The 27,384-nt window shown below is 42.5% G+C and overlaps 3 protein-coding genes across 9 annotated transcripts in view; all 3 read right to left on the bottom strand.

Moving 5' to 3' along the window:
* The window catches only part of LOC115171382 (E3 ubiquitin-protein ligase SMURF2-like), a 56,112-nt gene extending 38,692 nt beyond the window's left edge, over nucleotides 1-17,420 (bottom strand). The window contains exon 1 of the mRNA XM_029728138.1: nucleotides 17,040-17,420. Coding sequence (XP_029583998.1) covers nucleotides 17,040-17,091 — 52 coding nt within the window. The 5' untranslated portion in view covers nucleotides 17,092-17,420. The remainder of the gene's footprint in view (nucleotides 1-17,039) is intronic.
* A 345-nt stretch (nucleotides 17,421-17,765) lies between these two features.
* LOC115171381 (importin subunit alpha-1) lies at nucleotides 17,766-21,107 on the bottom strand. Of its 2 annotated transcripts, none has more exons than XM_029728136.1 (11): nucleotides 21,009-21,107; nucleotides 20,689-20,815; nucleotides 20,424-20,582; nucleotides 20,152-20,240; nucleotides 19,773-20,038; nucleotides 19,575-19,669; nucleotides 19,094-19,360; nucleotides 18,695-18,928; nucleotides 18,397-18,579; nucleotides 18,127-18,276; nucleotides 17,766-17,984 (listed from the first exon to the last, which is right to left on the bottom strand). In XM_029728136.1, exons 2-11 carry the CDS (start codon nucleotides 20,752-20,754, stop codon nucleotides 17,895-17,897), a joined length of 1,599 nt encoding a protein of 532 aa, XP_029583996.1. In that variant the 5' UTR covers nucleotides 20,755-20,815; nucleotides 21,009-21,107; the 3' UTR covers nucleotides 17,766-17,894. The 2 variants fall into 2 exon arrangements, with proteins under 2 accessions (XP_029583996.1, XP_029583997.1); XM_029728137.1 differs by having other exon boundaries at nucleotides 20,424-20,564.
* Nucleotides 21,108-25,023: 3,916 nt separating this feature from the next.
* LOC115171378 (nucleosome-remodeling factor subunit BPTF) overlaps nucleotides 25,024-27,384 on the bottom strand; it is a 28,259-nt gene continuing 25,898 nt past the window's right edge. For 5 of the 6 annotated variants that reach the window (XM_029728130.1, XM_029728132.1, XM_029728134.1 and 2 more), the window contains one exon: nucleotides 25,024-26,044. In XM_029728130.1, the coding sequence (XP_029583990.1) occupies nucleotides 26,008-26,044 (37 nt within the window). In that variant the 3' untranslated portion in view covers nucleotides 25,024-26,007. Of the gene's footprint in view, nucleotides 27,086-27,384 lie in introns of all 6 variants that reach the window. The other variant, XM_029728133.1, reaches the window with a different exon arrangement.

Here is a 27,384-nt window from a genome sequence, read left to right as displayed (position 1 = left end):
GAATACAGTAATGGAGAAGAATACCACACACAAACAAACAAACAAACACTATAATAGAGGTGGGCTCAGAGGCATTCCTAATTGTTGTATAGCAGTGGAATGAGTTGAGTGTGCATATGACAGGGTGGACAGAGTAGACTTGTAGTGTACAGTTATTCAATGGTGTCAGCCTTGTACCAGGCGCGGCGCTGCAACATCAGTCAACTAAGGTATCTGTGGGGGTGATAAAGTGAGTAATGATGAGTGTAGCTGCTGTATATCACAGCTTGAATGCTAATGATAACCACGCCGCGCGCTCTTCCCTCCATCACCAGGCTGTCCACACAGCCTTCATAGGGAACTGGGATCACACGCAACTCTGATAAATGACAAAAGCCTTTTAGGCTAACACATTCTACATTTACTCCACATTCTTATCTAAATGGCCCACAACCAAACAGCTGGAGAGGAATTTGAAGCTGCAGCTGGACACACATTCAGAAACCCACCCACACACACTTCCCTCTTATGACCCATGAAGCCTCATCTCTTAATATCCTGTTAAAGATGTGGTATCACTTAATGTCCTCCTACAAGCCTTGAGTCATTGGCACCGACAGGAACAAACACTTGGAACATATCTAATGACTATACTGGAACATAACCCGGCATTCCAGCATAGGAAGCAGAGGTGTTGTGTATCCTCCTTGTGTCTGACAGTCAGTCAGTGGGTTATTAGTCACATCATAGGTTTCCAAATCACAGCCCAAACTAGGTGGGGGGGGTCAGCAAACACCACAACCTCCTGGCCTTCTCGGTCTAAATCAATGAACAGATAGGTTAGAGGCAGGCAGAGAGCTTGGGGGTAAAGTTAAAGTTCCACCTATGGAGAAAGAGAAGTGGGTGAGTCTCTCCCAGGGCTGGACACAAAGAGACCCAGTGTCCAGGGACTCAATGCACCCCGCCACTCAGGCCACCTGGGGAGGGAGAGGTCACATGACACACTGAATGAGCAAACAATCACTAACCAAAACAAAATGGAGGCACTTCAGCTGGATCCCACACATCTCCCGCTCTCTCTCAAACACACACTCAAACTCTACCACTCGAATTATAACCCAGTGGGATGGAACATGGGAAATGGATGCTGTGGGGAAAAAGGGGGATTCACAGTGCTGCCCTGGTGTACAGCTCTGTGGTTAACCATCACACTGGAGTGCCTGTGGAGGAGGAGGAAGTGGGGGTGTGGGAAAAGAGAACTGCCTTATAAAAACCCACCATTACCAGCCTGTCCAAAGTCAAAATCAGGTCTGGAATTTAACAAAAGAAAAAGAGGGACATGTCAAAATCAACCTCTTTCAGTGTGAAATCATAATTGTGTGACCCAAAACAATAGTGCACCACCCTTCCCCTCCACCTGGTTCCCCTAGTCCAGTGCCCTGACCCAATCCACCAGACAGTCTGACACCTCCCCCCATCCCCTGCCTGCCTGCCTGCCTGTCCATAGCCCTGTTTTGACTCCAGGACTGAGCGCTGTCATTCACAGCACTGTTCTTCTGTAAACAAAAGGCTTCCTTTCCCCCCAACCACTCCTCCCTTCACTGCGCCTTAAAAAAAAATGAGAAGAGGGAAGGAAGGAGAGGGAGAGTGTTGGAGGTGGACCAGGTCCTAATCTGTAATCACCAATCCGCTTCCTCCTGCAGCCTGATCCATCTCCTGGTTTCCCTACTCTTGAGGGTGAATATCCCTCTGCTTCCAGCCAGCCCATTAGGCGCTGGTGGGTTCTCAAATCCGGGCCTGTCTAGGCTCTCATTCCAAGAGATTGTGAGTCTTATCTGGGCTGGGTCTTCCATTGCCTCTCCACAGAGGAACAGTGACAGGACAACATGACTCATACACACATAAAAGGGTTCAATGGGAATCGAGACAGTACAATAAAGTCTTCGTGGACATTCTATAGGGTAGTTGTAGACATTAAATGAGGGTAGGTAATTTATATGGCCTATGTGTTGTGTGTCATGGTATGTCTGCCTGGGCTGGCTGTGCTAACATGAGCGTGCCACACGCTCCAGAAAGCCCTGCTTAGTGGGACAGTTCAGTAGGTTTGCCGCTGGGCAGGACTCACCTCTCTATGTGTGCACTTAGCTCTGCTCCGGACAAAAGTGGTGTTTTTTAAAGACCTTGCCACACCACTTAACTGTAGACCTGAATGTAGCCTAGTTGGGCAGGGTGGAGGTTAGTGGGGGAGTGCAGAGTAGAATTTCATCAAACTCAACTCTTCAGAGCGCAAGTGTGGAAATATGGTTGGGCCAATGGACTGGTAGAAAATGTAAATATCCATCTAAGGCAACTTTTACATTTTAGGAAATCCACTTATGTAAATATGCTAATCTGATAAGACTTCTGCTGAGCAAATAAATGCTGATATTAAGAGTCTAGGTAGGAGCTGAGTGATCAGGGAAGAGGCTGCCAGGAAAATCTCCTAAAGCCTGTAAACAGAGCTGGAACTTCCAAAGCTTTAAAATTAGATGTGTGAAAAAAACCACCACCAACATCTCATCATCTCACCTGTCACTTCAGATCATAAGGAAAACAGAGCAGGCTTTTAAGAAAATATATTTTCACTAGGCTCAAAATCATGGGAGCATTCAAAGACATGCTTCATCTCCCACACTCTAGAAGTGGAGAAGTCTTCTCAACACAGGGTTCTACAGTGTGATCATTTCACTCGCATATGCACTTCAATATTTTGCTGTGAAACCGGAATAGTTTTATTTAGGCGCGCCTAGATAAATGAAGGATTCTAGCTTTAATATCTCAAATATTTGTCATTGTGCTCCTAAATTTATTTGCGTGTGCCTACATTTTTCACACGTGCTCCTTTTAAAAAAGGTCAGCATAGAGCCCTGCAACAACTAGGGAATGGAGAGGAAGCTGAATAGGATCCCCAGGACTACTATTACACACTGATGGACAGTGGAGCTGACATCAGGCACATCAGTCACTGTAAAATGACCACGCATGTTGGAATTACAGAGGACTCAAAATGTTCCACATACAAAAAAAAGATCAAAAACAAATGTAAATCATCAGAGATGGTCCAAGAAACCTCTCATTATCAGACTTAACACACCAGTGTTGAAAAGTGATGACAGATCTGTACATGTTCTGATGAGCTCAAACTAAGAACCTGTACAGTCAGGTGACATGATGTCTTGTTGGACTGTAGAGAACGTCTACCAGGGGGAAGGTGGCATTCAATGTTGCCAAACTGAACCATTCTCCTGATGAAGACAATGAGGGAAGTGCTATTTAAAAAATATATTTCACCTTTATTTAACTAGGCAAGTCAGATAAGAACAAATTATTATTTACAATGACGGCCTACTCCGGCCAAACCCAGACGACGCTGGGCTAATTTAGTGCCACCCTATGGGACTCCCAATCACGGCCGGATGTAATACAGCCTGGATTCGAACCAGGGACTGTAGTGACGCCTCTTGCACTGAGATGCAGTGCCTTAGACCGCTACGCCACTCGGGAGAGACAAGAGTCACACAGAGTCGGTAAAGCAACCTTCACTGCTAAACCTGCCTGACCATGCAAACAGATGGGCTGACGACATTCTTGGTGTGAGAACATGTCATCCATCTTACATCACCCTTTCCTCCATGAGGCCTTGTGTAATTGCATAAGGAGTCCACACCAACTATTTTTAGAACCAAAAAGAAGGAACTCATCCCCATGTTTTTTGCTGTATTTTTGGTACCCCTGCGTAAGTAGGCCTACATGTGTTTTTTCCACTGTGTGATACAATGTGCCTGAGAGGAAGTCATCCAGTCGAGTAAAGTCTTCCACAGCACTGATGCTTAGTGAGGAGTCAAAACAGTGAGCACTCAGCTTCTGCCAGCTTGCACCACTGTTGGCTGGGACTGGGCAGTTTAGAGTGGCTGCATGGCTCTCTAAAGCTCTTTGGCTCCTCTGCACTTTCTGATGTAGACTAATGGAGGAGAGGCCGGGGTAGAGCCACAGAGGAGAGAGGGATATTACTAACCTGTTTAACAGACATGGAGGTCCGCCACGGCCTGGAGCAGAGAAATACTGCTGCTCCCTTCATTTTCCTCCCTGTGAGTTTGTTTCATAAAATGATTTCACAACTCTGTTTGAGAGGAGGGTTACATCATGAGCAAGCCACGATTTGGGCCATGCCAACCATCACACTGCCTCGAGTAGACTCTGATTCTTCTTTTCACCTGAACAGCAACGTAATACAATGAATGTGCTCCATCCCTTAACCTTGAAAGCCTATAGGTAAAGACACAACAAGAGGGTAACCTAGGCCCTATGTACCGCCAATGATTTGGGAATAATTACATGTTTTCAAAGTAAAAGAGACAATGTAGTCCACACACACACACACACACACACACACACACACACACACACACACACACACACACACACACACACACACACACACACACACACACACACACACACACACACACACACAATGTAGGCTAGTCACACAACATGTGTATCTGTTTATATGCATTCTTGGGGGACCCAGTCATCCTTGATTGTCAACATTAGGTACAGTGAACTCCAAAAGTATTGGGATAGTGACGCATTCTTTGTTGTTTTGGCCTGTACTCCAGCACAATGGATTTGAAATGATACAATGACTGAGGTGCAGACTGTCAGCTTTCATTTGAGGGTATTTTCATCCATATTGGGTGAACTGTTGAGAAATGACGTACACAGTCCCCACATTTTAGGGGACCAAAAGTATTCACTTGTGTATTAAAACAGTAAAAAGATAAGTATTTGGTCCCATATTCATAGCACACAATGACTACATAAAGCTTGGGACTCGACACATTTGTCGGATGCATTTGCGGTTTGTTTTGGTTGAGTTTCAGATTATTTTTTCGCCAACAGAAATGAATGCTAAATAATGTATTGTGTCATTTTGGAATCACTTGTATTGAAAGTAAGAATAATGTGGATGCTACCATGACTATGGATAATCCTGAACATATCATGAATAGTGATGAGTGAGAAAGTTAGACGCACAAATATCATACCCCTAAGTCATGTTAACCTCTCACCATTAGTTATTTTGGGGGGGTATGATATTTGTGCGTCTAACGTTCTCACTCATCATTACTCACGATTCATTCCGGATTATCCGTAATCATTAGGGATGTACATTATATCAGTGAGCATATCGGAATAGGACGATATTAGCTAAAAATGCCAACATCGGCCCGATGTCTAGTTTAATGCCAATGTGCAAAACCTGACGTGCATACGTATAAAATACAGCGCTACACAGAAGAGGGTTTACATGAAATGTTACATACACAGCTGGACAAGATGGAAATGGACACAGTGACAGTGCGCACCGAGGAAGAGAGGCCACGGACAGACAGAGCTGAAACTTCACTGCTTGACATGTATGATGAAATCCTGGTTGAGAATGAAAAGACTGAACAAATGAACAACGAAACAGCACAGCAAGTAAGTGAAAGAAATTGTTTTTTTTTCTGGTAATGGGGACATACGTAAATGCCAACAAAATAACTTCTTGGTCAGTGTGGTGTGTGTGTGTGTGTGTGTGTGCGTAACAAATTTTTATTTACAAATGATGGCCTACCCCGGCCAAACCCGGACGACGCTGGGCCAATTGTACGCCGCCCAATGAGACTCCCAATCACAGCTAGATGGGATACAGCCTGGATTTGAACCAGGGACTGTAGTGACGCCTCTTGCACTGAGATGCAGTGCCTTAGACCGCTGCGTCCATGTGTGTGTGTGTGTGTAACTATACTAGAATGCTTAAAGGCCACTAAAATTAAAACTTTTGGTTATTGGAATCGGGTTTTTTGGCAAGGAAAATATTGGATATCGTTATTGGAAAAAATATATCGGCGCATCCCTAGTAATCATTGTATCATCCATATTAATGTAAGTGTTTAGAAACATTCTTATTTAGAATAAAAGTGACTCCAAAATGACACAATACATTATTTACCATACATTTATATTAGGCACAAAATAATCTGAAACACAACCAAAACAAACAGCAAATGTCTCCAACAAATTTGTAGAGTCACAAGGTTGATGTAGTCATTATGTGCAATGAATATGGGACCAAATACTTACTTTTTTACCACTTTAATATAAGTGAATTTGTCCCAATACTTTCTGTCCCTTAAAATGTACAAAAAGTGCTGTAATCTCTAAATGGTTCACTTGACATGGATGAAAATACCCTCAAATTAAAGCTGACAGTCTGCACTTTAACCTCACAGTCATTGTATCATTTCAAATACAAAGTGTTGGAGTACAGAGTCAAAACAACAAAAATGTCGCTGTCCCAATACTTCGTGAGCTCACTGTATGTGCTGCTGACAGACATTGAGCTCCATGATTAAAAACCATGAGCGAATGGCATAATGTGCAGGTGTCTACCATAAACAGCTTTTACTGGGTGTTTTGAAGTGTGTAACACGTGTCTACGCACCATTGTGTCATGTCTGTCCCAGCTTTAGCACCATTGTGTCATGTCTGTACCAGCTTTAGCAATTGAGGGACGTGGGCAGAGTTGTGCCATGCTGCTATAATGAGATCATTCCAAGTCTGGGCAGCTCTGATTAGTGTGCAGGGAGATAGGGTTAATAAGGAGACACGGCCAAAACTTTGAGATCTTATTTCTTGCTCTCGCTTAGAGAAGGGTTATGGCCACTTATATGACAGCCACGTTTAAAAGCCTTGAACTTTTTGGGGCGTAAGATGTAGCCTAGTGCATTACACTTTAGTCACCTGTGGCCCCTCCCCTGATGAGTCAGACCAGGGCTGTAATTACACATCCCATCTGACTTATAATGCACATTGAAACCTTGACCTCATACTCTAGACTTGACTGGCTGGAGTGTCTGCGGCCTCTGATCCAGCTAAACCACAATGAATCATCGGGCCATTGTAGCGATTGTTTTAATGGAGCGGTCCTGGATGGGGAAGGTACTTTCATAATGATTTTCCACCTAGCAAGCCACAACTTATTAAGCAGACAGTTACACAATAACTGGGTCAATCTAGCAAACAAGGCACCGAGTTAAAAAGAGTCCCTCTTCTTTCTACAAGGATAAGGTTACCGACCTCATTCTGGAGAGTCCCTATAACTCTAGGACTATGGAATGAGTTGAAGGCTGTGCAATCATGTTGAGAGTAGTCCTTGTAATAACAGCGTTAACTGGGTCCTCTCAACGAGACCGTGTATGCAGCCATTTTAAAAGAAGGATACCTGGCCGTCCTTAAGCCAGTCAAACAGCAAAAAATACTTGCTGAATGAAGTGCAATTCTATTTAAAAAGGAGAAGGGGCATAATGTTTGGTGACTTTCTAACTAGCCAACTACCGGACATGACAGTCTTCAGAAATAGACATTTTAAAACAGTCATCCTCTTCGCTCACATTCAAAAATCATTTACAGGAAGCCTTGGTATATTTGTTCAACTTTAGTGGAAATGCCATTTGAAATGTGATCTGGTGTGAATATAAACATCTCGTGATCTATCTCCTCAGAGGACCAAGGGCTCAACGGCAGGCTGGGCACAGGCAGATGCTTTGTGTCAGCTGTGAGCCCCTTGCGGTTTTCACACCAAGCATCCCATAACACTGGTGACTTAGAGACCCATATCTGCTCAAGGTTAGAGAGGTATGGGTTAGAGGTCGACCGATTATAATTTTTCGACGCCGATACCGATTATTGGAGGACCAAAAAAAGCCAATACCGGTTGATCGGTTGATTTTTTATTTTCTTTATTTATTTGTAATAATGACAATTACAACAATACTGAATTAACACTTATTTTAACTTAATATAATACATAAATACTATCAATTTAGCCTCAAATAAATAATGAAACATGTTTAATTTGGTTTAAATAATGCAAAAACAACGTGTTGGAGATGAAAGTAAAAGTGCAATATGTGCCATGTAAAAAAGCTAATGTTTAAGTGCCTTGCTCAGAACATGAGAACATATGAAAGCTGGTGGTTCCTTTTAACATGAGTCTTCAATATTCCCAGGTAAGAAGTTTTAGGTTGTAGTTATTATAGGAATTATAGGACTATTTCTCTATACGATTTGTATTACATATACCTTTGACTATTGGATGTTCTTATAGGCACTTTAGTATTGCCAGTGTAACAGTATAGCTTCCGTCCCTCTCCTCGCTCCTACCTGGGCTCGAACCAGGAACACATCGACAACAGCCACCCTCGAAGCAGCGTTACCCATGTAGAGCAAGGGGAACAACTACTCCAAGTCTCAGAGCGAGTGACGTTTGAAATGCTATTAGCGCGCACCCGCTAACTAGCTAGCCATTTTACATTGGTTACACCAGCCTAATCTTGGGAGTTGATAGGCTTGAAGTCATAAACATCACAATGCTTGAAGCATTGCGAAGAGCTGCTGGCAAAACGCACCAAAGTGCTGTTTGAATGAATGCTTACAAGCCTGCTGCTGCCTACCATCGCTCAGTCAGACTGCTCTATCAAATATCAAATCATAGACTTAATTATAACATAATAACACACAGAAATACGAGCCTTTGGTCATTAATATGGTCGAATCCAGAAACTATCATTTCGAAAACAAAACTTTTATTATTTCAGTGAAACACGGAACCGTTCCGTATTTTATCTAACGGGTGGCATCCCTAAGTCTAAATATTCCTGTTACATTGCACAACCTTCAATGTTATGTAATAATTATGTACAATTCTGGCAAATTAATTACGGCCTTTGTTAGGAATAAATGGCCTTCACGCAGTCCGCAATGAGCCAGGCGGCCCAAACTGCTGTATATACCCTGACTGCTTGCACGGAATGCTAGAGAAGTTATACAAATTCATGTTAGCAGGCAATATTAACTAAATATGCAGGTTTAAATATATATACTTGTGTATTGATTTTAAAGAAAGGCATTGACGTTTATGGTTAGGTACATTGGTGCAACGACAGTGCTTTTTTTGCAAATGCGCTTGTTAAATCATCACTCGTTTGTCGAAGTAGGCTGTGATTCAATGAGAAATTAACAGGCACCGCATCGATTATATGTAACGCAGGACACGTTAGATAAACTAGTAATATCATCAACCATGTGTAGTTAACTAGTGATTATGTTAAGATTGATAGTTTTTTATAAGATAAGTTTAATGCTAGCTAGCAACTTACCTTGGCTTCTTGCTGCCCTCGCGTAACAGGTAGTCAGCCTGCCATGCAGGCTCCTCGTGGAGTGCAATGTAAGGCAGGTGGTTAGAGCGTTGGACTAGTAACCGGAAGGTTGCAAAAACGAATCCCCCCTGAACAAGGCAGTTAACCCCCGTTCCTAGGCCGTCATTGAAAATAAGAATGTGTTCTTAATCTGACCTGTCTAGATAAATAAAGGAGTAAAAAAAATATTATTTTTTTTTGTCGCCAAATCGGTGGCCAAAAATACCGATTACCGATTGTTATGAAAACTTGAAATCGGCCCTAATTAATCGGCCATTCCGATTAATCGGTCGACCTCCAGTATGGGTTAATCACATCAATCCAGGTTTACAGCAGAGTCCAGGAACATTCTAGGTACCCCACCACCTTTTCCTGGAAACGGAAACAAGTCTGGATATCTAGTGTAGAGGTCGACCGATTAATCAGCATGGCCGATTAATTAGGGCCGATTTGAAGTTTTCACAACAATCGGTAATCGGCCTTTTTGGATGCCAATTATGGCCGATTACATTGCAATCCATGAGGAAACTGCGTGGCAGGCTGACCACCTGTTACGCGAGTGCAGCTTCAAAAGGACTTTGTGGCTGTAAGGAGCCAAGGTAAGTTGCCAGCTAGCATTATACTTATCTTATAAAAAAAATATATATATATTTTTTATCTTCACATAATCACTAGTTAACTACACATGGTTGATGATATTACTCGGTTAAGTAGCTTGTTCTGCGTTGCATATAATCAATGTGGTGCCTGTTAATTTATCATCGAATCACAGCCTACTTCAACTTCGCCAAACAGGTGATGATTTAACAAAAGCACATTTGCGAAAAAAGCACAATCGTTGCAATAATGTACCTAACCATAAACATCAATGCCTTTCTTAAAATCAATACACAAGTATATATTTTTAAACCTGCATATGTAGTTAAGAAATTCATGTTAGCTGGCAATATTAACTTCCAGAATCTCACATTATCCCTTTAAGACACTAGATATTACGACTAGCCTACACTTGTCAAGGGAGTGAGACCGAACACAACCCATTTCTAAGTACACAATACTCTTTTTGTACTATTTAACTGAAAAACAACAAGGGCATCTAAAGTGAATCATAGTGAAAAAATACCCCAAAGTGACATTTCTCACTTCAAAGGGAGCGAATGAGCATAGGGAGGAAAATAATAGAGTTCAGGCAGCAGTGATATGAGGAGCCCTCAGACAAGCATCAGATTCATTCTCACTAGAGCTCCCCCTCACCGCTAAACCAATTCTGACCCATTAACCGGCTCTGCCAGGTTAACACATCAGGCCTTTGAAGGCGCCCTTTCAACCATTCAAGTTAGAGAAAACATTCACTGTCTGCACGACACCCAGGCGGCATCTTCCTTGGGAAGCTGACAGATGGGCTTCTTCGGAGCTAGCTAGCTAATCTGTAACGATGCATTTGAGAGACACCACTTCTTACTGGGCAAATGTATTTATTTTTTCAATAAACATTAAGACGAAATATGGTTTACATGTCAATAATCCTTTGTTTGTACGCCAACCCCATCTGTGCTGCCCCAAAGTTGTGCATGCATCAGTTCTGTTGGTAAACAAACCACCTGTCTATAGAAAGGGGAATGTGCGGTGGTCTGTGCATTTAGTTTCTAAATGAGACAAGGAAACTATAATCCATTAACCCGACTTGAATGGAATGAATTGAGTCAGTGAGATAAGCGCACAAACACACACACACCAACCTAAGCCAGCATTAAGTTCAATAAAGAACTCTGAATTTGGGAAAACAATCCACCACAGAAGATAATACAGCTCTGTCTGATGGGCCACCCTATGCTCGGCCTAGCTAGGAGCACCACTCTCCTAAGGTCCACCACCGACTGATTTCTCAAACTCATTGCACTGTAGAGGACAGCCCTTATAATCCACCCTGCAATCTGAGCAAAACATGAGGACCAACCGACAGTCCTGCCGAGTAATAGGACTGCAATTCTTTACTTCATTATTACTATGAAACTCAAAGGGAGTTTCTCTTGTCTGCTCCCCACCTGTCAGGGGTGACATTTGGACAAGTGTTCGTCTGTAAAGAGCTTCCTCTCCGATGCTGCCCTCTCCGCCTCTACATCTGGCCTCGGCTCCGTTGCTGGCAGCGGTTTGGGAGTGTGACCGCAGAAGCCTTTGTCCTCGTTGAAGAGCTGCTGAACCAACAGGAAAGCCAACCCTAGTCAATTAATTTATGGAAAAATTGCAATTATTGGAGGGCCCTCAGCAGGGGAAGGAAAACATTTACAAATGTCACGCAATAATTGCTATTGTTTTGTTTTCCTTCTCTTTAAGCAAAATGTGGAACTGTTCTGCAGTTCTGTAATGGAGTAGCAAAGTCAACAGTTCCCCACATGTACCTAATCATTGTGTATTTAAGATGTATCCCGTCTGAACACCCAGATGACCAAAATCACTTCCATACAGGCACTCTGTAAAACGGCCTGAGCCACATGAACGCACCAGGCAGACTCAGCACACATTAACAACTCTTGATCATTAAGTCCTGTGCCTCTGTAGCACCATCTGTGCCTCTGTAAGTTTCCCCCCCACTACCTAACATGTTAACCCAATTGGTTGACTAAGGACTACAGAGAATGAATCCTTCAATCAAATTTGTACAGCGAGAGAATGTTTAGTCTCACAACCTGTTGTCACAAGGAATTTTTGGGGGCTGCTTTGATTTAAATGAGACAAGTGCATCTGTGCTCATTCAACAGCCCATTTTATATGATCCCAGAGAGGTAGCTAGCAACTATAAATAGACTAAATAAAATGTAGACATTTCAATAGGTAAACCTGACAAAGCTGCAGCTTTGTTCAATGCTGTCCTCAATAGTAGCTGGTTCCCAGTCAAAAGAAAGATCCAAAACCACACGCCAGCTTTCTCTCTCACTGAGGGTGGGGGTGACACACGCTTAGGACTGGGAGGGGAGCAGTTTACAGTCGGAAAGAACAGGACTGAGTGACTCACAGAAAGACAGAAAGAAAGGAGGGGGGATGCTTTTGTGGAGAATGCTAGACAATCCCATAGAGTTAGTTCTTCCCTCTTTCCTGTACATGGCAAAACCCAGAAGAGTAATATGCATGCTAAACAAATAAAGTTGAATCAACTAACAAAGGGTCAGCCAATAAAACTAAGAACAGATGGCCCTTAAATATACATTTTCTATAACATATTAATAAGCGTTTTTTACTGATGCTATGGAGATCTCTTAATCAATGTTTGTGCTGTTCAAATCTGTTGGTGGGTGAGGCGAATTCAGCTCTCGGCTACAAACAGCTGGGGATCAGAGGCCTCAATGTTAAAATGGAGGGATCACTTCTCCCTTCCACAGTTTCTTTGTTCAAATTACTTTACGGGAGACAGATAAGTTAGCATGTGCTGTGTCCTGACAAATTTATGGCTGTTTGGAATGGATACCATTTGGTCATGACCCATGTTTGAGTAATACAATTTAGAGCTGATCAGATAAGGTGCTCCGCATTGAGCCATATTTTAACGCTGTAATTTATTACTTACCGGATCATGTATTGTGCCATTAACCATGTTTGTGTGACATAATTTAAGAATGATCAGCTGTAGAGCATAATGGAAACCTGTCTTGTGTATTCAAGGGGCAATTCTCACCACAAGTGTTAGTTTTAGCGGCTTGCTTGCCATATTTTTCCAGTTTAAAAGCTGGCAACCGTCTGCAACATCTGGTTCAAATGGATGGGGGTATGTCAGCAAGGAGAAACTCAGAGGAACGCAAACAGCAACAAGACTGCTCGCATGTAACAACTCATCATTCAGGGCTTACCCAATAAAACTCATCAACAGCTGTGTCAAAGTCAACTACATCTAACAAGCTGCTATTATCAATTCACGACTCATGTTCAGACCTTCATTACTTATTCAAACTCACCTATCAGTAAGTAAACACATTAGATTTTCACAATCATTTCATCTTATCATGCCCAAATAGTGATGATTTAGTTGATATAATATTTGACAGATGGAGAAGATGGAGAAAGATGGAGAATACGCTATGAAGGAAAAATATTGGAGTTTTGGTGAAGGTACAGCCAACTAGTGCAAAAATAATATTGCGATATTGTCCAAACGATATATCATCAAAAATAAAATCCCAATATGTAACTATCGATTAGAGGTCGACTGATTAATTAGGGCCGATTTCATAACAATCGGTAATCTGCATTTTTTTAACGCCGATTACATTGCACTCCACGAGGAGACTGCATGGCAGGCTGACCACCTGTTACGCAAGTTCAGCAAGGAGCCAAGGTAAGTTGCTAGCTAGCATTAAACTTATCTTATAAAAAAATCTAACATAATTACTAGTTAACTACACATGGTTGATGCTATTAGTAGTTTATCTAGCTGTCCTGTGTTGCATATAATCGATCTGGTGCCTGTTAATTTATCATCGAATCACAGCCTACTTCGCCAAACGGGTAATGATTTAACAAGCGCATTCGCAAATTTATTTTTTTTAAATAAAGAAAATAAAAACTGTCGTTGCACCAGTCTACCTAACGATAAACAGCAATGCCTTCTTTTTAAAAAAAAATCAATACACAAGTAAATTTTTTAACCTGCATATTTAGTTAATATTGCCTGCTAACATGAATTTCTTTTAACTAGGGAAATTGTGTCACTTCTCTTGCATTCTGTGCAAGCAGAGTCTGGGTATATGCAGCAGTTTGGGCCGCCTGGCTCGTTGCGAACTGTGTGAAGACCATTTCTTCATAACAAAGACCTTAATTAATTTGCCAGAATTTTACATAATTATAACATAACATTGAAGGTTGTGCAATGTAACAGCAATTAATGACTTCAAGCCTATCAACTCCTGAGATTAGGCTTGCAATACTAAAGTGCCTATAAGGACATCCAATACTCAGGGCCTCCCGAGTGGCGCAGTGGTCTAAGGCACTGCATCGCAGTGCTAGCTGTGCCACTTGAGATTCTGGGTTTGAGTCCAGGCTCTGTCACAGCCGGCTGCGACCGGGAGGCCCATGGGGCGGTGCACCCAGCGTCTTCCGAGTTAGGGAGGGTTTGGCCGGCAGGGATATCCTTGTCTCATTGCGCACTAGCGACTCCTGTGGCAGGCCGGGCGCAGCGCACGCTGACACACTCGCCAGGTGTATGGTATTTCCTCCGACACATTGGAGCGGCTGGCTTCCGGGTTGTATGGGCATTGTGTCAAGAAGCAGTGCGGCTTGGTTTGGTTGTGTTTCGGAGGACGCATGGCTCTCGACTTTCGCCTCTCCCGAGTCTGTACGGGAGTTGCAGCGATGAGACAAGACTGTAACTACAACCAATTGGATACCACAAAATGTTTTTTTTTTTTTGGGGGGGGGGGGGATTTAAATCCAATAATCAAAGGTATATGAAATACAAATTGTATATAGCGAAATAGTCCTATAATAACTACAACCCTAAACTTCTTAACTGGAATACTAAGCAAGGAACTTAAATGTTAGCTTTTTTACATGGCACATATTGCACTTTTACTTTCTTCTCCAACACTGTGTTTTGGCATTATTTAAACCAAATTGAACATTTCATTATTTATTTGAGACTAAATTGATTTTATTATATTAAGTTAAAATAGTGTTCATTCAGTATTGTAATTGTCATCATTACAAATATATATATAAAAAAAATCGTCCGATTCGTCAGTATCGTTTTTGGTCCTCCAATAAATCGGTATCGGCGTTGAAAAATCATAAATCAGTCGACCTCTACTATCGATCCCCCCCATCACTAATGGGTAGTCCGATAAAGAGGACATACCACCACAGCGCTGACTCCCTAAACAACGTCCTTCCCTGCCCAGAGCGAGTCCGGCTGTGGAGGCGCATATGGATAACGCTGCGCAATTTTACATAGCCTAATTCTAAAAGAAACCTTCCCTGGGGAGAAGACGGCGGAAGGGGAAAAACACTTCAGTTCAACTGACAGACATGTGGAAGACAGGCAGAAAAGCAAATATGAAACAGAGTAGTTAAGTGAGCAAATACACATTTTGTGTAAAGTCAGGAAAAGGAGGTCCATGTGATTGTACTCTCCTTGTTTTTCACAGTGAATTCACATTCTTACTATTTCTCCAAGACACCAATGCAGTCAATCTCGAAGTGGAACGACAGACTAATTCACAGTGGGCAATTTACAACAAAGTTCAAGTAAAAAAATGTGACAGAAAAACGGTGTGGCACTTGACCACCATGTAGTTCGGACAAACAAAACAGACACCAAAATCTGTCTTAAGTTCAGGATATTACTTTGGGAACATTTCAATGGGGCTATCTAGTTCAAACCTGGTTACCCCACCAGTAGAATTTGTGAAGAAAAGTTCACATTTGGACAAATTCACAGGTTGCCAGAACTCGCAATGTGCTTTACTTTCAATGCTTAAAGCTGCGTTTACAATGCAGCCCAACTCTGATCTTTTCCACTAACTGGTCTTTTGAGCAATCAGATCTTTCGCCAAAAATTGGGCTTCCTGTGTAAACGCGGCCTCTGTAGCACAGGTGATTTAAGCAACACCATTGAGAGTAAATCTCTTTTCACCATCAGGCAGATCTCTCACCTCAGTCCAGAGACCCCTGCTCCCCTTCTCCACACTCATTTCTATCAGAAACAGCACTGGCTTAAATATTTAATTTGGCTCTTCCTGGTGAATGGAAAGGCCTGGAATTTGACTCAGCCCTGATCCTGGAAGTACATCAAACACCACTGCTGTCATCCCCCTCTCCCAGTCAAAACAATGTCCTCTCATGTAAACGTTCCACTGTTTGTGTTGAAATGGTACAAATCAAATAAGAGGGACCCAGAGAATGTGTTGAGGCCCTATGTTTGCATCATAGACAGTATTCTGGAAGGGGGGGGATCCCCACTTTGCAGTACGATGTGGACTGTCTGGGAGATATGCTGCGTTTACACTGACAGCCAAATTTCCATCTTTTTCCCCTCAGCAATAATTGTGCAAAAGATCAGAAATGGTCTGCCCGTGTAAACGCAGCCATAGTATCTCCATCTAGCTCATTTTGTCGCCATCTAGATAATGCTTCAAGTTTACATATTGTGTAGTAGCAGCTATGGCATTATTTTATTAGCTAGATTAATAGCACAAGGAATACAGTCATGTGGGTCAGTGACACTTATGGCAATTAATGTGGCTAACATTCTCATTAACATAGTAAATTATATGCATAGTTTAAAAATGAAAAAGGATCATCTATACTATGTGTTCTTACACAAAATTGTGGATGTAATTGAATCTCTTGGTAGTCTCTTACATACACACACACCACCCAAAATATTTCATGAACTAGCTTGATTAAACTAATGTTACCGTTTAGTTAGCTACTAGCAGTAAATCCCGGGCTGATTACTTTTGTTTGCCAGGCTAACGTTAGCTGGTTAGATACCAATCTATCGTTAACAAGCTAGCTAACTGTCTAATTTAGCACGCGTTATAAATATTTCTGAAACGTTACCAAGTAATCTAGCTAGCTACTGTCGTTTAGTTAGTTTAATTTGCCACATACATAACGTGCCCTACTCGAAATATTAAAGTGCGCCCAAACTTTTAAACCACAGCAAGCACCCTTTCGAACACACGTTTGTCCTACAAACTAACGTCGTTAGCCGGGCTAGCGACAAACTAGCTACAGTAGCTAGGTCGCCACATTTGTGTAGGGACAAGTCAACATTGTCTCTCTTACCTGTTAAACGCAGTTTAACCGGACCATTTCGCCGAACTCCTTGGTTAGACATCTTGCTTCCAGCTTAATATTTAAGACTAACCAGTTTCAGACCGAAGTAACAATAATGGAGTGAAGGCATTGTTGCCCGGATGTAGACAGCACTGCTGCCATCATGATCACACAATCACTGTCGCGCACATACAAAAACAATTACTAGCTAGGATGCCGCAGAGTGCATTTCATTGACCAAATACTCTTGCAAATCGGGGTTCTGGCCGACTAATTTTTTTAGAGTAAGCAAGCGACCCGAGTTATCACTTCAAATCTTCAGCTTCGGAACGATTGGAAATCAGTCCTCCTCCCAGCCAGACGAGAGTTGAACTGTTGAGCTCGTGCGCCCTTCAGTGCAGATCCCACTTCAGGGAGGCTAGTAAGTAAATGACCAATGACGACATGGGGATGGAAACATCTGCCTGTACCGCTTGGCTAAAAACTGAAATGATCTGATGCTAAAATGCTAATGACCGAGGAAATACAGCTTTGTCAGACAAGTGACACTTCGGCTTGCTAGTGTAATTAATTTGTTAAGTGGCTCTGACAGTCCAGATACCGTAGCAAAAACAGTGTTTCTTTGTATATAGTTCTTACAGAAACAAGAGGGTGGAAGCTATAAAGATTCATATTCAATTGGAATTCAATGTATTGCCATTCCACCCAAACCCCTCAACAAATTACAGCAGGTAATTTCTTTAAAGAAGTTTATTTACAGACATTTATAAAAACATATGTACATTTCAGACAGAGAATAGAAGTCCATTATTACACAGAGGACAAAGTGGCAGTATACAGTAGAGATTAAAGGAAAAGTGGTATTTAGAAGTTGAAAGTGCTTTGGTTCTCACTGATCTGGAATGCATAGCCATCGGTTGTCAATTCTGGAGCAACACATTGGTCTTCCTCTTCCTAGAAAACAGAACGCGCAAGACATTGAGTAAAGGAAACAAATACCATCCATAACAACTTGTAAGTCGCTCTGGATAAGAGCGTCTGCTAAATGACTTAAATGTAAATGTTGAATTAGTCACCATTACACAACAATGCTCACCTCGCCAGAGAAATATTTCTCAATCAGGTTGAGAGAGGCCTTGTAGACTAGCTCATTCTCATGGGACTGCAGCGCTTCAATCTTGTCTAGCCCACCGCATTCCTCGATCATCATGCACAGCTTGTCTGCTTCACCAATCTTATCTCCAGCCTGAGGGACAAAACAAGTTAAGAATAAATATGTCACCCAAATCTTGCAGTTATAGGGTACAAATGCCTACGTCTATACGGTAATAAGATTACCTAATTCTTGGCGAGAAGGTCCCCTTACCAGGAAAATGTTGGTGATGGCATCCAAGATAACAAGGATGGTTTTGCTGTCCTTTGTTGAGAGTAGATTCAGCAGAGGCTCCAGCACATTGGCTTGAACAAGGTACACAACCTGTTCAACTGTGCCCCCACTGGTCAAGTTGGTTATTGCCCAAACTGCCTCTTTCTGAGTCTTGTAGTCCCCCTGTATGGAAAAGCAGATGAGGATTTTTATTTTAAATCCCACCATTCTAAGTTATGAAAAATAAAATACAAATCCGATCATATAAGATATTACTACAGAAAACAAACCTACATACCTTACGTAGGACATCTACCATGAGCGGGACCAAGCCAGCATTGATGATATCCTGGATCTGAGAGTCTCTCCCTGCAGTGATGTTGGACAGGGTCCAGGAGGCCTCCTTCTGGATGTTACTCTTGTGATGGCGCAGCAGGCCAGGTAACATGGAGAGGGCCCCAGCGTTCAGCACGGCCTGAGTCTGCTCATCCGTGCCAGTCACCATGTTTCCAATGGCACGCAGAGAAGGAGTCTGAAGGAGACAGGTCAAAGACAGTGGGCACTTGGGTGAAAAAAAGACATAGTACCATAAATGTTGAAATATATAAATGTTGAAATATATATAAATATGGTGACTACTTAATCATTGTACATGACAGTCCACCACCTCTGCAGGATAACTAGACTGGGCACATACCACAACAGAGATCTCCCCAGAGCCAAGCAGCTGCACCAGGCGGGAGATCAGGCCAGTCTGCACTACCACCACCTCGATGCGATCATTGGGCCCGTCGGTCAGATAGGACAACGCCCAGCAGGTGTCTGCCAGCACCTCCTTATCATCATGGTGCAGCAGCCGCACCAGAGTGGGCAGGATCTGCTGCACGGCTGCCAGAGGGGGAGACGGGTTCTTGTTGCGGCACAGGTTTGACAATGTCCAGGTGATGTTCCTCAGATAGCCAGACTGCAGAGAAATAAGACAAATATTTTAGAGGTGTTCATTCATTGAGTTACAGCACCTCCTAGTGGCCAGTGAGGAAAGTAATGTGGGGTCAAGGAGTTATCAAAAAACAAGACTAACACTATCATGTCATGAACAAGTCAAGTGATTGTCCATTACTTATGAATGGTTACCAAGGGTCACCGCATTAAGAGTACTAGGCACTAAGAATACTTACAGAGAACAAAGAGAGCTCAGGGACAGCGAGCAGACTAAGCAGGGGGGCCACAGCTCCATGCTTGATGACCTGGTCTCTGTAGACCGACCCATCACCTAACAGAATAAATCAAGGATGCAAGGTTAGGGGTGGGAGATCACTTTGGCAGTTTAGGGTTCTATACACTGATGAGATACTGTAACAAGAGGAATGCTTTACCTGCAATGTTACCCAAAGCCCACACAGCCTGCTCGCTGATGTGGGGGTGGGGGGATATGACAAGCCTGATGAAGGCTGGAATGGCTCCGCCCTCCACAACAGCACTGGTCTGGTCAGATGTTCCAGATGCAATGTTGGTTAGAGCCCAGGCAGCCTCAAACTGGATAGGGGGTGACTCCAAACCCAAGAAAGCAACTAACTTAGGAATCAGCCCAGCACTGATGATGTGGTCAATGGGAGGATGTCTCTCACGGGATAGCAACTTCCTGTAATGAGAACAATTGAAAAAGCAACAAGTCATGATCATGGTAGCTAACACTTAAATAAAAACACTGCCACAAACAGCATTTCCCAGACAGTTTTACATCGATCACTTTACCTTGCAGCTTGCGTGGCGTTGAGCTGTGCATCAAGGTTGTTACTGTTCACACCAGCAATAATCTCCTCCACGGACCACTGTCGAGTGGCCTGTAAATTAAGACAACAGGTTGTTTCAATTGGAATTATTTTACTAGGCAAGTCAGTTAAGAACAAATTCTTATTATACGGCCTATCTGGCCAAACCCTCCCTTAAACCGGATGACGCTGGGCCGATTGTGGGCCACTGGAATTATTGTGCATTGTATAAACAGACAGGCCTAACAAACTCACCTGACAGTTTTGGCTTTTCTCTTGAAGTGGGGAAGTTGCCTCGTCGACCAAAGTGGTTACATTTCTTCTTTTGAAGATCTGATCGTCCTTCTTTGCCTTGCGAAGTTCGAAGTTCACTTCTACTCTCCTGCGTCTAAGCTCCTGCAAAGTGATCAACAACTACCATTGACTATGCCTAGCCAGATTCATTTAGCTAGCAAGCCATGAACACATATTTGAAATGAAACATTGACATGTATGCATGGCACGTTTTTTTTCCACTTACATTGGCATCTTTTCCCTTATTCTTGAACTTGTCCAGACGGACACCGTTCTCGTTGCCAGCAGACATTTTTGGGCAAATTGACAAAAATGTTCTAAGTAGTTCGATAAAGAAATATTTTTTTGAGCACCTAAACGAAATGCAACAATTAGTTTCATAATACGAATTGCTAACTAGGATCCAAGAACACGTTTTTGGCTTTTCTTGAAAGTTATATCGGTCACAAGTGACCAGCAAACCCCATCAACAAAGTAAAACAGTAACATAAGTACATCGAATATTTGCCAACCACTACACAATATGAGCCCTTGACAAGCACTTACCCGGTCCTTCTACAGAAATTCTAGCTAAGAAACTTTGTACAGACCTTTAAATTCCTGTCACAAAGCTCCCTGATTGGTCAGTTCGATTAAAAGCATCACCCTATTGGACTGTTTTGAAAAATCACAGGGCGCTCTGGAAGTGTTGTCAGTAGAGACCTATCGCGAGATTTCAGTACACCCACGCCCTCATAACATAATTTCTATCATATCAGAAACAATTTTTCCAAACAAGTTCATGTTGGAACAGTTGCTTTTGTGTTATTAAATATAACACTGTTCAAAATGTGTTTTCTGCTTAGGTCTGTGTGTGGAAAACAATATCTAAATCTGATGCAATTCAAGGAGTTGTTTCAAACTGCCCAGAAGATACACTTAAAATCAGAGAACCCAGACAACTAAAATCTGTTAAAATATATGGATAAACATTACACTGACTATTTTGTATCATGACCAATAATCAACATCAACCTCTGAATATAGTATTTACATGTGCTTCCGTATATGCATACAATCCAGACATGAATGCCTGGAACTGGGGATAAAGGGTCACTGGACTCCCATCTGGTCATACCAGTCCTATTAATGGAAATTCTAATTATATAGATGCAGCTAGTTGATGAGTTGGTTCAGTTGGTAGAGCATGGTGTTTGCAACGCCAGGGTTGTGGGTTCGATTCCCACGGGGGACCAGTACGGGGGAAAACATTTATGAAATGTATGCATTCACTACTGTAAGTCGCTCTGGATAAGAGCGTCTGCTCAATGACTAAAATGTAAATGTAAAATGTATTACCCAAGACCCTGGTTCGATTCCAGGCTGTATCACAACCTGTGAGTGGGCGTCCCATTGGGCGGTCCACAATTGGCCCAGCGTCGTCCAGGTTAAGATTTGGCCGGGGTAGGCTGTCATTGTAAATAAGAATTTATTCTTAACTGACTTGCCAAGTTAAATAAAGGTTATAAAATTAAATATATTTTTTTATTTCTCATCAATCAAATCAGTTTGTCACGTGCACCGAATACAACAGGTGTAGACCTTACAGTGAAATACTTACTTACAGGCTCTAACCAATAGTGCGAAAAAAAGGTATGTGTGTGTGTGTGTGTGTGTAGGTAAGTAAAGAATTAAAACAACAGTAAAAAGACATTGAAAATAAGAGTAGCAAGGCTATATACAGACACCGGTTAGTCAGGCTTATTGAGGAAGTATGTACATGTAGGTATGGTTAAAGTGACTATGCATATATGATGAACAGACAGAGAGTAGCAGTAGCGTAAAAGAGGGGTTGGTGGATGGTGGGACACAATGCAGATAGCCCGATTGGCCAATGTGCGGGAGCACTGGTTGGTCGGGACAATTGAGGTAGTATGTACATGAATGTATAGTTAAAGTGACTATGCATATAAGATAAACAAAGAGTAGCGGGGGGGGGGGGGGGGCACACAATGTAAATAGTCCGGGTAACCATTTGGTTACCTGTTGAGGAGTCTTATGGCTTGGGGGTAAAAACTGTTGAGAAGCCTTTTTGTCCTAGACTTGGCACTCCGGTACCGCTTGCCATGCGGTAGTAGAGAGAACAGTCTATGACTGGGGTGGCTGGGGTCTTTGACAATTTTTAGGGCCTTCCTCTGACACCGCCTGGTGTAGAGGTCCTGGATGGCAGGCAGCTTTGCCCCAGTAATGTACTGGGCCGTACGCACTACCCTCAAGTGCCTTGCGGTCGGAGGCCGAGCAATTGCCGTACCAGGCAGTGATGCAACCGGTCAGGATGCTCTCGATGTTGCAGCTGTAGAACCTTTTGAGGATCTCAGGAACCATGCCAAATCTTTTTAGTTTCCTGAGGGGGAATAGGCTTTGTCGTGCCCTCTTCACAACTGTCTTGGTGTGTTTGGACCATTCTAATTTGTTGTTGATGTGGACACCAAGGAATTTGAAGCTCTCAACCTGCTCCACTACAGCCCCGTCGATGAGAATGGGGACGTGCTTGGTGCTCCTTTTCCTGTAGTCCACAATCATCTCCTTAGTCTTGGTTACGTTGAGGGATAGGTTGTTATTCTGGCACCACCCGGCCAGGTCTCTGACCTCCTCCCTATAGGCTGTCTCGTCGTTGATCAGGCCTACCACTGTTGTGTCGTCTGCAAACTTAATGATGGTGTTGGAGTCGTGCCTGGCCATGCAGTCGTGGGTGAACAGGGAGTACAGGAGGGGACTGAGCACGCACCCCTGTGGAGCTCCAGTGTTGAGGATCAGCGTGGCCGCATTAGAGTCCCGCACCTTGAAAGCGGCAGCTCCACCCATTAGCTCAGTGCGAATGTTGCCTGTAAACCATGGCTTCTGGTTGGGGTATGTACGTACAGTCACTGTAGGGATGACGTCCTCAATGCACTTATTGATAAAGCCAGTGACTGATGTGGTGTATTCCTCAATGTCATTGGAAGAATCCCGGAACATGTTCCAGTCTGTGATAGCAAAACAGTCCTGTAGTTTAGCATGTGGACTACACACAATACCACATAATGACAAAGCAAACACAGGTTTTTAGAAATGTTTGCATATTTATTACAAATAAAAAACAGAAATACCTTATTTACATAAGTATTCAGACCCTTTGCTGTGAGACTCGATATTGAGCTTAGGTGCATCCTGTTTCCATTGATCATCCTTGAAATGATTCTACAACTTGGAGTCCACCTTTGGTAAATTCAATTGATTGGACATGATTTGGAAAAGGCAAACACACGTCTATATAAGTTCCCACAGTTGACAGTGCATGTCAGAGAAAAAACCAAGCCATGAGGTCAAAGGAATTGTCTGTGGAGCGCTGAGACAGGATTGTGTCGAGGCACAGATCTGGGGAAGGGTACCAAAAAATCTCTGCAGCATTGAAGGTTCACAAGAACAGTGGCCTCCATCATTCTTAAATGGAAGAAGTTTGGAACCACCAAGACTTCCTAGAGCTGGCTGCCCGGCCAAACGGAGCGATTGGGGGAGAAGGGCCTTGGTCGCGGAGGTGACCAAGAACCGATGATCACTCTGACAGAGCTCCAGAGTTGCTTTTCGGAGATGGGAGAACCTTCCAGAAGGACAACCATATCTGCAGCACTCCTCCAATCAGGCCTTTATGGTAGAGAGTGGCCAAACGGAAGCCACTCCTCAGTAAAAGCCACATGACAGACTGCTTGGAGTTTGCCAAAGAGCACCTGAAGGACTCTGACCATGAGAAACAAGATTCTCTGGTCTGATGAAACCAAGATTGAACTCTTTCCCCTGAATGCCAAGTGTCATGTCTGGAGGAAACCTGGCACCATCCCTATTGTGAAGCATGGTGGTGGCAGCATCATGCTGTGGGGATGTTTTTCTACGGCAGGGACTGTGAGACTAGTCAGGATCGAGGGGAAGATGAACAGAGCAAAGTACAGAGAGATCGATGAAGTCCTGAGTGCTCTGGAGCAAGTTCTTAGACTGAGGCGAAGGTTCACCTTCCAACTGGACAACTTGAAGCACACAGACAAGACAACGCAGGAGTGGCTCTGAATGTCCTTGAGTGGCCCAGCCAGAGCCCAGACTTGAACCCGATCGAACATCTCTGGAGACCTGAAAATAGCTGTGCAGCGACGCTCCCCATCCAACCTGACAGAGCTTGAGGATCGACAGAAACTCCCCAAATACAGGTGTGCCAAGCTAGTAGCGTCATACCCAAGACACAAGGTTGTAATCGCTGCCAAAAGGTGCTTAAAAAAGGACTGAGTAAAGGGTCTGAATACTTATGTAAATGGGATTATTATTTGTATATTTTTTTATACATTCGTTAAAATTCCTAAAAAACTGTTTTTACCTTGTCATTATGGGGTATTGTGTGTAGAGGGGAGAAAACGATTTAATCCATTTTAGAATAAGGCTGTAATGTGGAAAAAGTCAAGGGGGTCTGAATACTTTGAATGCACTGTAAATGCTGAAGGGAAAAATATTTCCATATAGCTAGAGCAATTTATTTCACAAAAGCATATGCCAACACTTTCAGTAGTGGAAGAGAGCTCAGTCTTCTCCATTTATTATGTTTCATATACATCAATCTCTTCAGCTGTAATACAAAAACTAAAATTCAAAATCTGACAAGTTTTACAAACAGGGCAGGATACCTTCAAATACATGTTGTGTTTTTATCCTTAGCAATGTCATTACTGCTGGGCAATTAATACCAAATACTTTATTCCTTTCAGCATAGCTTGACTGAAACTCAAACTGTTAGTGTCCAGAAAGCTAGTAGGTCCAAACTCAAGCAAGTCCTTCCCAATGAGATGTATCTTTCAACCCACCTCTAATAAAGTGATTGAAAGGGGATAGACACACATAAGTGCACTGTGCAATCTGATACACTGAGTGCAACTCAGCTCAACATTTTTCAACGTTCAAACAGGCGTCAAATGTTTTTTTTTTTATGGGCATGGCCATGGAAGCTTTTCTTAATTTCTTCAACTGGCTAGAGGGGTAACAAAGAATCAAATCAAGAAGAACGAACAAGTAAACGTGAGATCTCCAAAGAAAGTATTTTCTTCAAGGTAACCTTTTTCAGAAATGCCTTTATTCAAACCCTCCATTTTAACCCCTTGTCAAATGTCCATGTGGCAGAGGTGGGCAGGCAGCAGCTCTACCTGACAGTTCCACCTGGTCTTACAGGGAGAATCTTCCTTTAGGGGCTGCGTAGTGGGGCCAGAAGGAGGGAGAGTCTTCCTTTAGGGGCTGCGTAGTGGGGCCAGAAGGAGGGAGAGTCTTCCTTTAGGGGCTGCGTAGTGGGGCCAGGAGGGAGAGTCTTCCTTTAGGGGCTGCGTAGTGGGGCCAGAAGGAGGGAGAGTCTTCCTTTAGGGGCTGCGTAGTGGGGCCAGGAGGAGGGAGAGGAGTGGACAAAGCACAGGAGCCAGGTCCCAACATGGATTAATTGTTCAGAATTTAACCCAATTCTCGCAGTGCATTTTTTTGTTGTTCAAATATGTGGTATATACTAAGAGGTCGAAGTCTGTAGTTTGTTGTTATGAGACCTATAGAATGTGGAAAAGGGGAACAGTTGAGAACCTTTAAAAATGTTTATGAATAGTTTAAACATACTGACATGAACAAAAAACAAACAACAAAACAGTGATACAAAAAATGGATGCCATGGGGTCAGGAAGGAGACAGCGCAGCCATGCTGGCCTAATTCATTGGGAATGACTTAGTCACTGAAAATGGTGCTTCACGTCTACATCCTGAGGTACCTTCATGCAGTAAGGCATGGGGTCCAATATAGTTAAGCCGTGACATTTTATTTATTATTTTAAGTCTATATAAATTCCTCTGACCATAGGCTCTCTCTGTTTTAACCATAAAATAATCCTTCACAAGAGGATTAAAAACCATACAATATTCATCTTATTTTTTGAATCACTAAATTTAAAACATCCAAATAATAAATCAACCAGTAGTTAAGCTATAATTTACCTACAAACCTGTGCACTATATTAAAATCATGCCCATTCATTACGAATGCATGATATTTAAATTAGCTGAAAGAAGGCCATGAGGAAGAGAGGAACTTAATTTGATAAATATATAATAATAAAATATACAGCTTTACATATGTGGTCCCAAATGTTGTTTTTATATCTCCCTCTCCAAGAATAACTAACTAGAAATAAAAAATGCATATCTGGGTGAAGCTTATTTAAACATTTCTAAGTAAAAGCTTCCCTGACACTTATCTTGCTGATATTTGATACAATTTTAAATGGTAAAATTACCAAAATAGAGAAAATTCATATCCCTTGAAAACTTGATTTGTAAGTGTAAACATGGCTGCCATTTTGTGATTGTCACGGAAGGCATCTTTGGAATTTGGCTTCTATACTTGCAAATGTACATTTAAGCATGGTTTGATTCACTGATAGCAGAACACTTGTGTTTGTGTGTTTATTTCTTTAAATCTTAAATAATCACACAGAATTTCCACTGTTTATGAAACAGCAAGTTCCATGATTCACTACTAGAGACCCCAGCATCCAGCTCAGACTCCAGCTATAACGTCAGACTTATGACATCACAATCTGCAAGAAAGAGAGAATGAGTGGCATAAATCAAATGCATGCGGTACAGGTGAAAGAGACACAAATGCAAGGTGATGCATGACACAGAGATGGAGCAAACATTAATGAAGCTCTATTGAAAACTCTACCAAGCAGCCCACAAACCACAGCCAGGTCTGTGGGGAAGACCACAGGCAAAGTCAGGTTACTACAACACAAACAGACATGCCCAGAGTGCATGAGGCTAACTAGCATGACACGGATGCATGGTTTAATGAAAAAGAAAATATTAAAAAGGGTGTTCTTGGGAAATTCTCAAA

Source organism: Salmo trutta, chromosome 32 (genome assembly GCF_901001165.1).
Source record: "Salmo trutta chromosome 32, fSalTru1.1, whole genome shotgun sequence".
NCBI classification, from domain to species: Eukaryota; Metazoa; Chordata; class Actinopteri; order Salmoniformes; family Salmonidae; genus Salmo; species Salmo trutta.
Note: the sequence above shows the minus strand (reverse complement) of the source record. Positions and strands in the feature narration are given on the sequence as shown.

Excerpts from the sequence above, each read along its gene's own strand:
- LOC115171381 (XM_029728136.1), bottom strand. The coding sequence starts at position 20,754 with ATGTCTGCTGGCAACGAGAACGGTGTCCGTCTGGACAAGTTCAAGAAT. Across the intron at positions 19,361-19,574 it reads CTGAGCTCTCTTTGTTCTCT|TCTGGCTATCTGAGGAACAT; the intron begins GTAAGTATTCTT and ends ATTTCTCTGCAG. Across the intron at positions 17,985-18,126 it reads AGAAATATTTCTCTGGCGAG|GAAGAGGAAGACCAATGTGT; the intron begins GTGAGCATTGTT and ends TCTGTTTTCTAG.